Here is a 14,703-nt window from a genome sequence, read left to right as displayed (position 1 = left end):
TCAGCTGTCTCTCTGCAACACACTGCCCTCCTAACAAGGAGGTACCTGGTGTGGGCATCAGGCAGCAGCTGTGGGCATGCAGCCAAGGTGTGGATCAGGGGCAGGGGCTCACACAGCCCTTCCAGGAAGGCTGAAGGACCTTACAGAAGCCACTTAGTTTTCCTCATCTCTGCAATGCTCTGCCTTGTAAGGATATGATCCTCAGATTAATGGCACACAAAACTATATAAGTACCACACAACAAGATGGATTCTTCCAAAATGTGCAGCCAAGAGAGAAGGCAAAAATACCACGCAGATAGCAGATAACGCCAGTCACTCAAATATCCCCTCTTTGCCAACATTTTCTTCTGGCATTTTATTAGGATTAGGTAATCTATATAGAAAGACCCACACAGTCTTTCCAATTAATTCCTTTCCGCATGCACATTATTTATAAAAGCAAGTTCAGCACGTACAGCCAAACTGTGGATGAGCCTCAGGGTTCAGTTCTCTTAAAACTGTGCTCAAGCTGTGCTCTTCCACTTTACAAATCCCACAGGCTATTTTCGGTGAATTACAAGAAGGTACTCAAATAAGGGTTAGGCATTAGTCCCACAGACTGAGGCGGAAAGGGACTAAATCAAATACAAGAGCAGACAGAGATACATTACTGCACACATTCAGGCAAGAAACACCTGCAGAGGTGGTGGCACTGTGGGAAACAACTGCTGCTGCAGAACATCATTTTCTGCTTCATTTGTCAAACAAAGAGCTACACTGCAGCCCCAGACCTCTTCCTCATACTAGAAAAAATGAGTTGCAGCTCTGCAAAAGAACCATCTCTTCCAACTATCAAAACGCACACTGCACCACTGCCTGGTGTGGCTGTTAGCCAAGTCCGCCACTTCCCAACCTCTGTGAAAAAAGAACTGCACGAAGCCACGAACCCTGACTGACTTCATCAGTGAGGTTACAGTGCCACTGCACAGCTGAATTCCACTTGTACTCCTCTGAGGGGAAACCTGACATGTTTAAGAGGCTGTGGTGTGTCAACTGCTTCTAAATGCATGCTTCTTACTAGAAAAGACTCTTCCAGAAGGAGAAAGCAAAATTTGCAGAATTTAATAACCACCAACTGAAAGATGCGGTGTTTCTGCATTGCTTTTGAAAGAACACAAGAGCTCCCACATTTTAAAACATCCATCTGCGTGGATTTTCTTGCATGCAAAATATTTTTCAAATATTTCATTTTCTGCCACAGGGATACTAAAATCCGTCAACCATTTAAAAACACAATGCAGAATGTTTTTCTAAACAGCATCACATTACAGCCACAAAAAGAGAATGCCCAGCAGCTATTCTGTTCAAAGCAAATGTTAATCTTCCCTAAAATTCACTTACATAATGAGCTCCAAACCTAATAAAAACCATTAATTGAAACAGAAACATGCGCTGGGAGCGCAGCTTGGAAAGCAACTTGAACGAAAGGATTTCCCAAATTAAAGGAACAACATTTATACAAAACTCTGTCCTGTAAAATCAAGAAGAGCATTCTATCCTCGTTTCGTTCAGAGCTTTTCCATTGGAAGAACTTTTAGCTTACAAAAAAATAAAAAGCACAAGTCCACAAGTATTGCTTTTCTTTCCCAGAAAGCTGTTCCTATGCCTACAAACACAGCAACACTCACAGAGAATGATGCTTCGCAGCCTTCCTCTGAGATACAGCAAGCGTCCCCTCCTAGCTTTTAGACAAGATAATTAATAGGTTGCACAAAACCAGCAAAGAAAGGGAAGCCCAAACCAAATGCTATGCTTGAATTGGAGGAATCGGTCTCAGTTTCTCACTTTCCTACATGTTCCTGAGAAAGTTATTTAGTCCTTGAGCTCAAGTCTTCCATTTCATTTCCATGCAATAAATTGTGAAAAACCACAATTGCTCTGGAGCAAGGACAGAGAAAAAAGAAGTAAAATATTGTTCCTATCTACACCAGGCAACTCATTCTCTCAGCCAAGCAAAGGCAGTTAGCATATTTTGAACAGCAGTACAGCTACACAACCTGAATTTCAGGCTTAATCAGCGAGTTGCGACTAAACAAGTTTCTTCCAAAACAGTTCAGCAGTTCTGTGCAGAACCACGCACTCTTCCCTGACACTCAACCAGCACTGATAGGGTTTGCTCTCTTTAAAGTCAGCAACCTGCCATGTGCATATGGAAATCCTGCCTCCAAACACTACTAGCAATTAGCACTGGAGCAGCCAGGAGATTGCAGCCTCACAAAACTGTGGTGGACAGCCAGTAAATTGACTTACCACACAGTCACACGCAGCAGACTGCAGATGAGCAGAAAAGGCATACCAGACAAACGAAAAACAGCAGTCCTGTGAGTAACAGAACCATGCTGATTTCCTGCTGAGCTAACAGCTGAACTGCACTGACTTGGCTTCACATTCCTCATGAGAAATCAGCCACAATGCTTAGCTTTTTTTTCACTATCCCTAGAGCCACCAGAGTTCCAGTTTAGGATTAAGATTTGCACTGTTGTTTTGTTTTTTTTTTTTTTTTTTAGCTTTTGAGGGCTGATTCTAAGTAGTATCGGTGTGTTTGGGAAAGCATGTCCATCACAGATGAACCCGTCCTCGAAGATGCCTCCCACAGCAAAAGGGCTCTGGAGAGGTATCTTCGAACAGACAGAAGCCTGAAGGCAGGTATTCTGAAGGCAGGAATGGTGTTATTTAAGAAACCAGCAGTGCTTTGTCACAGTGAGAATATGGCATATGACCACTGCAGTTCTAGATGCAGGGAAATGTCCAAGGGAAACAGGAGACCCTGTGAGATGCAAAAACACCCCATTTCCTGGATAATGGAGGCAAACCAGAGCACAGCCATGATACAACAGTAAGGCAGTGGTGTAAAGCAGCAGTTACACATGGCGTGCTAACAACCAGCCGGGAAGAAAAGTGTCACAAAATCGGCCCCAGTGCACAGATGGAAACGGTGATCTGCCAGGCTGCTGTTACCTATGGCATCCGACTCGGTCCACTTGCCTCCGTGGATTTGTTTCAAGAGAACATACAGCAGCCTCCAGAAATCCAGCGTCTGCAAAAGAACACGAGGAACGGCTGCTGGCACACGGCCACGTGCGGCACAGCTCAGCCCCACTCAGAGACGCCGCTAGAATTCGGCCAGCCCTCGTAAAGCGCAGCGCCACACGGGCTGCGAAGGGAGGAAGGGAGGGAGGGTCGCGCCCCGGGCTCACCGCCTGCGGCCGGTCGAACCTAGCGCGGCGCAGGACGTCGGGAGCGAGCCGGGCGCAGGGCGGCAGAGCCCGGCACAGCGCTCCGACAACGCCGGGCAGCGCACGGCACCGTTGCATCGTATCGCAGCGCAGCGCCCGCCGCTTCCCGCCCCTAGCGCTGCGCATGCGCAGCACCGCCCCTTCCGCCCTGCGCGAGCGGGCGCTGCAGCGACCCCTACAGGGCGGGCGGAGAGCCGCTTGGTCCTGACCTCTTGGCCGCACCCAAAGCGATTGCACGGCGCCGCGCAGGCCGGAGAAGCCGTGCTGTGCTTCGCTGTGCTTCACCCGCAGCACTGCGCGCCAAACGAGGGGCAAAGCCCCAAGTCCAGGCCTGCAGGGAGAAGGCAGAGATGGCCGTCCTCCAGCAGGCCGCTTCCTTCCCCCTTCCTCCCAGTGCCGCAGCTTTGTCCCCATGCGGTTAGCAGGGGCCGTTGCCACCCGGTGACTCAGTGGGGCTGAGGCCGTGTTTGCTGTTGCTGTGCCATGGCAACGTGCCGCGTCCCATTGCCTCACACCGATTGCGCACGATAAAGGCCGTGGTGGCTTCCTCGGTGCCAAGGGGTGCGAGCCCTAATCCTGAGAAAACACCCAGCTCCTTTTCCTTTTTTTTTTTCACTGTTTTTCCCCTCATCTCCTGCCTGGCCCTCAGGCCGTGCATCCAGCCGTGGTTCCCTTGCAGCCGCTCTCCTCCCTCCCTCAGCAGCTCAGCAAACAGCCCAGAGGCAGCGGCCTCTTCCCCGGCTGCCACAGCACTGCACACACGTGTTTTTTAGCGTGCTTCACATCACACGGCAGTCACAGGTCGGCAGGTCCCCAACGGGAACTGTAATAATAGCTGCAGTAAGATGGATTTTCCCAAACGCAGCACAATGTCCTGTGGTGCCAAAATCCGAGGTCAGCTCCCAGCAGACGGATGCTTCAGATGCTTAACACAGGCGTTGGTGTCTCAGGCCCTCTGATGCAGGGTCTGCACTTCCAGTATAATAAACCAATCAGGAAGGATTATGAGACATTAAAATAAAAACATCTGCAGGCTTGCAGTTCTCAGGAGCTTCACCCTTTTAACTTCGACAGCAAAATGTTCCTCTGCACAATGGGGAATGCACTCTGTGCATTGATCCCTTAAAGCAGGGCCCACCAAAGACAGGCACAGAGGTTTGGTGGGAAGCTCTTGCTCTCTTCTCCCTTTAAACTCTCAATTTGCTTGAAAATAAAAGGAGAGAAGGTGAAATGCCACACCAGTGCCTGAGGCCAGCTGCAGGGCACAGCCTCTGGAGGGGGACTCAGATGGCAGCGTGCTGTTTGCAGGCTCCCAGCTCATGCTGTCTCCTGGCTGTCTGTGGGCACAGGGACACACCTGCTCTAATGCTGACATCAGCCTACAGCAGGTGAGAGCATTCAGGGCCAGGTCAGGTGTCCCAAGCTGGTCCTTGCAGTCTCCTGCTTGGGCTCTGCAGCAGAACACAACATCCCTCACAGCACAGCTACCCCTTGGGGACTAGCCGCACCGAGGGCCCCTCACTCTCTTTCAGTCCCCCTCTCCTTTTTTCTTCTGTGCAGGAAACCACAAAGCATAGAGTGAAACCGCAGCAGTTCAGTTTCTGAGCCCATCCTGTTTCCTATCCTTTGCTAAAACCTCTTCTGCTTCCCTAGCCCACACTTTCGGGCTCGCCCACATGCACTGCCAGAGAAACGGGTGATGTTGTTTGTTTTCTTTGTCACTGAAGAAGTGTTTATAGCAACCAACGCTCAACAATCCACAAGCACCATTGATCTCAGCCACAGCTTCCGTAATAATGTCAGAGGAAGCACTGCCCCGTCCTCTGGGTCAGCAACTGTGATGCCTCACGTCACCAACATGAGGGCTTCACACTTTGCTGGAGATCACCTCATGCCCAGATTGGTACCCCGGGGCTGCCCTGACCTATGATGGCAGTGTCACCCCTCAGCTGCTCCCCCATAAAGCCAGGAATTCAACTCAGCATCCTGCTCTCCCTTCCTGGCACAAGCTTGTGTCTGCTGGCAACCCACCTCCCGCTGCACGTCTGGCTTCCCTTCCAAACACCATGCAGCTGTTTCTTCCTCTCCAAAGAACGAGGTGAATGTAAAATCAATTACCATGTATTTTCTTTGACCAAAGTTCCTTCCAGATGTGACCTGAGCCTGAACTGCCCAAGCTCACAGCACTGAGCTGGGTTCTGCCCAGTGCCAGCAGTGAGCTGGGAGGGCTGTATGCCCAGCAAGTTGTCTCTGTGAGAGCATGGACACAGAAACAGGGCAGCCAGAGGGAGCTTTTTGCAGCAGGAACTATTATCTTAAGGCTCATCCCTGGAGCCTGCTCAAGATATCCCAGTTTTTGTCGGCCAGGCAACATGCAGCATGAGATTCAGGTTGTCTGCACGCTGCTTGGGGTGGCACAGCCCCTTTTGTTCCCATGTCCCTACAGGTGCTGGGAGCTGTCCCAGCCACCTCAGTGCCGTGGCAAGGGGGGGAGTGGGAAGAGCAACAGGTAAGAGGGCACCAGGAGACTGAATAAGGCCCCATCCAGCACAGGCATCCCGTTATGCATCACTCAGGAGCTGTGTGCAGGCGAGCAGCTCTCCTTCATTACAACTACACTCACAGGGGAAGAGGATGTGGGGCTGGGGAAAGACTTCTGACACACACATAGGAAGTTTTAAGATGTTTATCAGATGGAACTGTTTCTATCAGCAAAGATTTTGGTACCAGGCATGTACCTCTGATCTTGCAGGGTTTGGCCAGATCCTAGTAATGCCAGCGTAACAGAAAATACTGCAGTTTCTAAAGAAATGCATGTGTAAAGCACGGGAAAAAATAGCTGCATGTGGTGTGAAGCATATCAGAACATGTAAATGGGGTGGTTCGTGTTAGGGAAACCACTACTGAAACAGCCAACACCTCTTGCATCTGTCAGCACTGCTCTTCCTTCAGGGAAGAGGCTGGAAAAAAAGAGGCTGAAACGGAGAGCAAGGGGCTCAGAGCCAGCTCCTGCTCAGTAATACCGCACCTTCGCTCTCACCAATGGCAGGGCCTCACCCTGCCCTGCTGCTAACCCCTGCCTGACGCAGCCTTTCTGTATGACTGGCTGGAGAGGAGGCAGCAAATAACTGTTTTCTTGGCACATCCTGCACTGCCTCGCAGCAGGAGCCTGCCCAGCCCCATGGAGCTCCAAGCCTGGCTCCCAGCCACGTACTGGATCTGGGGATACCGGAGGCTCTAGGGACAGTGTTCCAGACCTCATCCCACAATTCTGCCCTTGTTGGGTCCTTTGTCAGCAAGTCCCTTGAATTCATGGTATAAAAAAAAAAATAAGGCCACGACATGGAATAAGCAATGGTTGTTCGGGGTTTATTAAAGATTGGGAATACAAGGATGGGCCCTACTGCAGAGCCAGGTGCCAGAAGCAGGGCTGGGTTTGGCTGGCCAGGTGTGGTCTTCTCTCCAGGCAGCCCTCAGCGACCGAATTTCCTATGGAGCAGCATCCAACCTCCCACCCTGCAGCTCCTTCTGGAGCGGAGCCCCTCTCCACCCCATCCTGGGTTACTTATTGCTTTAACGTGCTATTTGATTACAGAGTGATGAGGGATGAGAAGGCATGTCTGTTGCAGTGGATTTGTGCTGTCTTCGGGCTGCAAAGGGAGATCTGTCAATCAGACCTGAAGAGGGATGGAAGAGAAGGACATCCTCAGTACAGCAGTGCATTGGGACAGACTCCATCTCTGCCAACAAGCCTCAAAGTAAGGCACCCACTGCTGAAGCCAAGCAGTGGCAAAGGCTGCTGGGGCTGGCAGAAGGGAGCTGGCACCCAGCAGTACGATCTTGAGCACGGATGTGAGCAGATGAGCACTGAGGGGAAGCACCAACCTGAACTCTACTTGAATGTGTGGCTCTCGGCTCCTCCCCGGCCAAACCCTGAAAGAAATTGGAGCAGGATCAGCAGTGCTGCAGGATGCACTGCTGTGGAGAGTCAGGGGCTAAGATCCCTGACTCCCTTCCCCCTCCCAAGCCCCCAGCCCCAATTTGCCCTACCTTTAGGTCCAAATAAGGCAGCATAGCAGGGGTGGTTGCAGTAGGGCTTGCCATCATGCTGCAGGAAGAGAGGAGAGTATCAGTCCCTGCGCCCTGCTGGCTGCACCCACCTTGCTCTGTGGGTGCTTCCCAGGCACCAGACCTACCTCTGCGTGCCCCCCGGATGTCAGGGTCTTGTTACACTTCTCACATCGCAGGCAGGGCCGGTGCCAGTCCTTCCCCAAAGAAGTCACCTTCTCAGCTGCCATGGAAAGAGATGGGTTAGCCAAGGCTCTGACCAAGCACAAGTTGTTTGAGGCAGGCTGGCCCCTGCTGCCAGCGCTAGGGAGGATGAAAGATTTGGGGCTACTTTCCCAGTCTTCTTGCCCAGAGCAGAAGTCCTGCAAGTGCCAAACCCAAGCCTACACACACAGGACCCCAAACCCAAACCTGGGGCACAAAACTGCCAAGGGCCCTTACCCTAAACATGGTGGCTGCCCCATTTGAGGACAGACCACTTTCACCGGTCTGACAGAGAAGATTTAGGCATCTCTCCCTTCCAACATCAGCCTGTATGGAGATGATTTTCTCCAGGCCAAACAGAGCTCCTCTACCCAAACTCCCCTATGGTTGATGGGGTGAAGGTGGTGGTGGACAGGTATCAGACAGGGGGTGCAGCAAAGCCACCACTGCACCCTCCCTATCACCAGCTGCAGCGACAGCACTGATTTGGTGCCATTGGTAACCACAGCAGGGCCAGAGCCAGGCCAGGGCTTGGGGAACAGCACGCTGCTGGCTTGGGCCAGGACATGTTTGTGGAGAGGGGAAAAAGCAATGTGGCTTCTAATTGCAGCCCAGCGGGGGAGGAGGTTGTTTCTGCAGTATTTTCTGTAGACGTATGTGCTCTTGCTATTGGCAGTTGCACCCCTGGGGATTTATTAAGTGATAAAGCAGAGCTTTCTACAGGAACACAGCCACAGCCAGCTCCAAGCATTCATCCCTGTCTGCAAAAGGCGGTCAAGGAAAGGGTTTCTTCGGGATCCAAATCTGCCCACAGCAGCTTATGCAAGGAGCCAGCCAGCGGCTGCAGAGGTGGAGGCAGGGGCAGCGCCCAATGGCACGAGGCAGCCCCGTGCAGCACAAAGAGCCTCCTGTGTCCTGCCTGGGTGCCGACTGGGTGCAAGAGGAGCCCTTGCTCTTTGCAGACTCAGTTTGTCCCAAAGCAGCCCAAGACACACCCAAGGAATGACCCAGGGAACCCTGGAGCAGGGGTCATTCTGCCTCCTCTCCCAGCGCTCCCTATCTCCATGCAGTGAGCTTATGGCTCCAGCCACTTCTGAAGCCTCCTCTGCACTAACTGTGCCAATTTCATAAGAGCAAGCTGATAAGAGCAGGGCCCAACCCCTCCTTGGTCGAATGGTCCCTGCGCTGCCACGGCCACACCTGCAGACACAGCAATCTCATGTGAGACGACCTCACTTCTTGGCTGCAGGCATGGGCTCAGCCAAAGCCGTGTCCCAGCTGTAGGGCCAGAGTCACCCCAGCGCTGCCCTGAGATGGGCATCACCAGCAGATGGATTTGTTTGACACAGAGAACAGCTATGGGGAAACCTCTATCCCTGACCCTCCAACCTCATGTTTCAGCATGAGATTTCTGCAGCAGAAGTGGAAGCTGCGGCACACCCACAGGCAGAGCAGAAATAAGGCAGAGTGCAAAAGTCGTGGTACTCAGGTCACTGATCTCAAGGAAATTAAGTACAGAGATGCACACACACTGCTCTCAGCAATCCGCAGCAAACTCAAATGGGGAAACGAGGAGGTTTGGCCGCTGCAACCTGGCTGCTTCAGCTCAAATCTTGGGTGAAACAACAGGACAACGGCACCCGAAGGAGCAGAACATGGCGCTTCAGCCCCAGTTTGGAGGCAGCGCGCTCACGCCAAGCCCCGCAGCACGCGGAAACCCAACAGGTTCAAAATAGCACAGCCACCTGCCCGCTGCACAAAGCCACAGAGACCATCACGGTGCTCACCAAGGGCACAGCCATGCACCCTGAGCCCCTTGCAGCCCACCTCACAAGGTTGGGGGCTGCACGGGACCCCAACCAAATATCTCGCAGGGCTGGTAGGGCTGCGGGGAGAGAGCAGGGCTCAAGCACTGTGCTGAGCTACCCTGGGCAGGCTGGGGGTACCCCGCAGCCCCTCACTTCTGGTGGATTTAGGGGGCCATCCAAGGCATGTCGGGGAGACACAGCACAGGGGCGCACGGCGGTGGGACACCTCTAGAGTTTGCAGCACCCTGGACAGGCAGCACGGGGGTAGCAGGAGCCGGTGGGGGGACGGGGGAGAAGGAATCCCTTACCGAAGTAGACCTCCTTCTGGCAGCGGGGACACTTGGGCATGGTGTCAGCTCGGCTCGGCTCCGTTCGTCGTTCGCACGGGCTGTGGGATGCTCGGCTCCGGCCCCGCAGGAGTCATTGCTCGGGGGCTCCTCCCCGCCCCGCCCAGATGTGCGGCCCCGCCCGCAGCTGGAGTCACCTCCGGGTGCTGCCAGCCCGGGCTCGGCACCCCTTACATCCTGCTCTCTTTGCATCCTGCACCCCTCGAATGCCACAGCCCTACACTGCTTGCCCCCTTGCCCCCCTGCATTCCCACCAGCTGAACTTCTTGCAGTCCATTTCATTCTTTACACTTCCGCACCCCTTGCACTCTTTGCATCTTGCACCTCTTGCTTCCTGCACACTTTGCATCCTGCACTCCTTGTGCCCTCCAACCCATGCATCCATTATCCCTACACCACCTGTGCCCCTTGCACCCCCTGCACTCCCACCTCTGCACTTCTTGCAGTTTCTTTCCCCTTTTACACCCCTTACATCCTGCTCTCTTTGCATCTTGCACGTCTTGCTTCCTGAACACTTTGCATCCTGCACTTATCTGCATCTTGCACCCCTTCTGCCCTACTCCCTTAGCACCCCACACTTCTTGCACTCCCACCACCAGCACTTCTTGCAACTCCTACATTCTTTGCATCCTGCACCCCTCTATGCCCTCACCCCCAGCCAGCTCCTTGCTGGCTCTTGCCCACCCCAGTGCTGCAGAAGAGCCCAGGAGCCCTGCAGCAGGGCTGGAGACATGATTGGCATCATCAATTAACCACACCCAATCAGACCACACCTGGGTGCTGACACAGCTGACAGACCTGCATCATTCCTCCAGTGCAAAAGTGCACCTTGGAGCCATGCATGCTGCCTGTGGGTAGCCTTGGGGAGGAGGTGGGGGGCTGGATCCTTCTTGCAGGGCCTCAGGAATGGCGTGGGCACAGTACACAGGGCCTGCCCATCTGAGGCTGATTGTTGTCATTTTATTAACAGCGAGGACTTGTTGTTCCTTTGTGTTTGGCTGTGAAGGAAATGAGGAGCCTATCCAAAGGTCTGTTTTGCATGAAACAATCCTCCCCAGGGCATGTCGCTGTGCTGGGAAGGTCGAGAGGCCCTGTGAAAGGCAGCACCAGGACCCAGCACCCGAACCTGGGGCACTCCTCGTCCCACAGAACCAGGCCCCCACCCATGGGTGCAGGCTGTGAGCCCACCGCCCACTGGCACCAGCCTTGGTCCTGCGGGGAGGGAACTCACAGGCCAGCCGTGAGTCATGCAAGGCCTGCGAGGCTGCAGCCTCCACCCCGTCTCCTGTCTCCTCCGTCCTTTCCGCTGGAGCTGCGGCCCTGAGGTAGCACATATGTGTACACATCACGTTTTGGATGTGCCACGTCCCGAGTCCTGAGCTCAGATGGCACATGGGGCACGTCCCCTCTCTCTGGCAGCCCTGCTTCCCTCCCAGTCTGCTCTGAAGCCCCGCCAACCAGGACAGCCGGCCCCAGCTGTCTCCCTTTTAAGGCTGTTTTGGTGCCAGCGGGCAGCTCTTCTCAGCCCCGGCCCCTGTTCCCCATGGACCACACAGTGCCTGGCCCCTCTCCTGCAGTAGGAGCCTCCCAGCCCAGCCAGGCAGACCGCGTCCCCATGGCATTGCATGCTGGCAGGGCCAGACAGAGCATGGGATCTCAGCCCCCCCCGTGCCCTTGTCCGAGGCCGTTTGGGCAGCAGAGTGGGCACAAGGCCGCGGGGGGGGGGTGACACAGCTGGCGCCGAGGAGCCGGGCGCTGCTCATTGCCAACCATGCTGAGCAGGGCTCTGTGCCACGCGGGCCCCTGCTGATGATGTGATACCACTGGGGTGAGCTCAGGGTACCCACGGCACTGCTGACTAGGGGGAGTCTGGCAGCACCGTACAGATGTGCTGGATGTGGCCTTTCCTTCGTTGTACAGGGAGTAATTTCACTGACACTCCCAATGCCAAGGTGTGGAACCCCTCAGCAGGAAGATACACCGCATCCTGCCAGCCTGCAGCCCCCCAGCCACAGCACTGGGTGAGCTGGACACCGCTCCTCCACCAGGGGAACAACACAGACACCAGCTGCAAACAGCCTCCTCAGCAAAGCCACCGTTATCTTATCTGCAGACCTTGTTCCAGCTAACTTAACCATCAGCATGGCACGCCCTGGCTGCCTGTGTCCTCTGATACCAATCTGGGGGTGGAGGCTCCGTCCTGATGCATCAGGCGCCGGCGTTCCTGAGCAGCATGGCAACACCCTCACAGCAACCCGGGTGGCCAACTGTTGTTTGGGGTGATGCACTGGCAGGCAGTGCTGTCGCTGCCCCATCCCTGAGCACGTGCCTCCAGCAGGGCTGTGGCCTCAGTGTGTGTGCACAAAGGAAAGATGAAACAGTGATGACAAGATCAGCCAGGTCCCCTGTGCCATGCCATGCCACCAAGCTACCCTTGCCACCTGCTTCCATGTATTCGTGCCATTCAAACATGCCCCACGTGAAGTGACCACACTTGCTCACACTTTCCTCCTTTGCAGAGCTGCCAATGCCTTCTCTAACTTCTTCCCCAACCACGGATCCTCCCAAGCAGCTCTGGGTTCCCTCCCCAAGGAAAATGTGATTCAGCAAACCCCAGGAATGTCCGAAGCACGTTGCTGTTGTGGGGCTGGTGGGAGATTAGGAGATGTAGACATTTTCCAAGTGTTTTCCAACTGCAGCTTCTGCAGAATTCCCCTCCCTGGCCGTATTTCAGCCTGCACTTGTGCAAGTCACGGGCTCGCTCAGCTGAGACAACTCATTGTAAAATATGTCCTACCCAGCCCAATATGTAACTCATTTGACAAGAAAATTACAGGGTGGATTAGAAAGCCCAGAGAGGCCAGGAGAGGCTGCCAGCTGTGGGATCCCAGGGAGAGGCTGGAGAGATGCTGGAGTGATGTCAGAGATGGGGTGCCGGGGGCTGCGTGCCCCCGCCTGGCTCCATGTGTGGCAAATCCCATTAGGGCAGCACGTGGGAGCAGAGTACCGAGCGGGCTGTCAAACCCAATTACACCCTAAGGGGAAATTCTGGGGTATGTCTTCATAAAGCTGAAAGGAGGCTGAGGGCTGGGAGGAACCGGGAGCAATGCTGCGTGGTGGGCAGGGATGAGCACTCACACTGCCAGGCCAGTCTAACCCTGCTATACACATGTGCCAGAGGGTGCCTGGCTGCCCGCACAGTGCCACCCTTGGCACTCGGCTGGGATTTCCAGACGTGGGACAGGAGAACCTCTCCAAGTCCCAGCTACATGGAAAACGTCCTGAAATTCCACCCAGGCACAGCTTCCCACTTCTCCCCACGCAGAGTCTGGCCAAAAATCTCCATTACCATCTGCTCTTTCCTGCTAGTTTTCCATTAGCAGCAGCCCCAGGAAATCTCCTGGCTGAAGCCCTTTGTGGGCTGTGTTGGTGCATTTTCCTGGCACCATTTCTCTAGCAGTGGTTATACCCACCTGGGCTGGCTGAAGATGTGATGCCCGCCGCTTTGGGAAGGTATCCTGGGGTTGGGGGTGCTGAGACCACAGGGCCACCTCCCCACCCCTCCCAGCCCTGCCATGGGATTGGCCGTGCCACCTGCCCTGCGCTGGCTCCAGGCTGCTGATGCTGTACATTTTATTCCCAGTTAAAAATTCACTTTGTCAAGGTGAGAAGGGGAACAGGGAGCAGGTGGGTCTCTGGGTCTCTTCCTTCTCCAAAGGGAATCGGGACACTTGGGTCAGTCCAGTCCCCCCAGGCACGTGGCTGAGCCCAGGACTCCAGCAGCCCTGGGAACAGCTCTGCTGCTGCACCCCGCTTCCTGCAGTGACCTTCTGCTTTGCAGCCCAAGGTGGGAAAAGGGGTCATGGAGCACCGACAAGACCTTGGAGTAATAGTAATAGGGCAGGGGCATCCTGGGCTATCCCTGCTGCCTCTTGCAGGGAACTCCCTGCTTTATGGCCCTCAGATATTTGCTCTCTGCAGCGGGGCTGTATGTGTGCTAAGGGAAACCTCTGCCCTCTGCAGTGGCGGCACAGGGAGGGAGAGGGATGGCCACATGCTGTGAGGCTGTATCCTTGTTTTAGATGGAGCTGCTTAGCTCCACCTTACTGAAAACAGGGCAGGAGCAACTCAGGGAGATCCCAGGACAGGGCAAGAGAAGGAATGCAACCGTGGTTCACACACCTATCCAACCCCATCAGCAGCATGCACAACTTCATCCTATCAGCACAGCTATTCCCAGATCCACCCCACATCCAGTCCCCAGACACCCCAGAAGTCCCCAGCGTTGCTCCCTGGATGCTCACACTGTTGGGAGCCCATCGGTGATGGATTTATAGCCCTAATCCTCCACTGCACAGACGCACACCATCCTGCCTCCATCCCTGCCCTCCCTCTTGCACCCTATCCAGGATTTAACCCTTCTCTTTGACGTACCCAGGGATGACTGAAAGCCCAGCCCAGCCAGCCAGAGCTGCAGCATTGCCTTTGGGAAGCACCAGAGCTTGTTCCTGGCCCCATAGAAGCAAGCTGTGCTCACTGGGCCGCTCTTAATACCCCTCTTAAATCACATCTTCCAGCACTTCATCCCTTTTGGGGATGCCTTCCTGTTTTCAAGTTCCCAGCAAATGCTTTAAATCTGTCCTGCCTTTCTGCCCAGCCACACAGCACCAGCTGCATGCAGGCTCCAGGCACCTCCCCACATTTCAGGTTCCTCTTCCAACTGTGACCATTTCACCCCTCTCCTGCAGGCAACCTGTATCTGCTCTGGCCTCTGTTTCCCCCCAGCCCTAGAGAACATGTTTGTAACCACAGCTCTAGCCAACTTTCTCATCCCACCAGCAAGCCCTAGCTGAAAGAAATAATAAAATACTTGATGTCCCCTTGGGGAAAGATGTTTTCCAGGCCCCTTTTGGCAGGAAGGGGGCATTTTCAGCTCACATAGGTCTCCCAAAAATAAGTACAAAAACACAGCGAGGATCAGAGGCTGAGTTGCCTTCCC

At 54.4% G+C, this 14,703-nt stretch overlaps 2 protein-coding genes across 2 annotated transcripts in view; both read right to left on the bottom strand.

The window, feature by feature from the left end:
* The window catches only part of TEDC1 (tubulin epsilon and delta complex 1), a 64,386-nt gene extending 61,031 nt beyond the window's left edge, over window positions 1–3,355 (bottom strand). Inside the window, exons 1-2 of the mRNA XM_042819430.1 lie at window positions 3,239–3,355; window positions 3,000–3,078 (exon numbers count right to left, since the gene is read on the bottom strand). Coding sequence (XP_042675364.1) covers window positions 3,000–3,078; window positions 3,239–3,355 — 196 coding nt within the window. The remainder of the gene's footprint in view (window positions 1–2,999; window positions 3,079–3,238) is intronic.
* A 3,270-nt stretch (window positions 3,356–6,625) lies between these two features.
* On the bottom strand, window positions 6,626–9,773 carry CRIP1 (cysteine rich protein 1). The gene is made up of 5 exons (XM_042820041.1): window positions 9,666–9,773; window positions 7,474–7,568; window positions 7,328–7,385; window positions 7,163–7,210; window positions 6,626–6,954 (listed from the first exon to the last, which is right to left on the bottom strand). The coding sequence occupies exons 1-4, from the start codon at window positions 9,703–9,705 to the stop codon at window positions 7,170–7,172; spliced, it is 234 nt and encodes a 77-aa protein (XP_042675975.1). The 5' UTR covers window positions 9,706–9,773; the 3' UTR covers window positions 6,626–6,954; window positions 7,163–7,169.
* Window positions 9,774–14,703: the final 4,930 nt, after the last annotated feature.

This window comes from Centrocercus urophasianus, unplaced genomic scaffold, assembly GCF_019232065.1.
Source record: "Centrocercus urophasianus isolate 14NV4802_14NV808 unplaced genomic scaffold, USGS_Curo_1.0 seq_18, whole genome shotgun sequence".
Lineage (NCBI taxonomy): Eukaryota > Metazoa > Chordata > Aves > Galliformes > Phasianidae > Centrocercus > Centrocercus urophasianus.
Note: the sequence above shows the minus strand (reverse complement) of the source record. Positions and strands in the feature narration are given on the sequence as shown.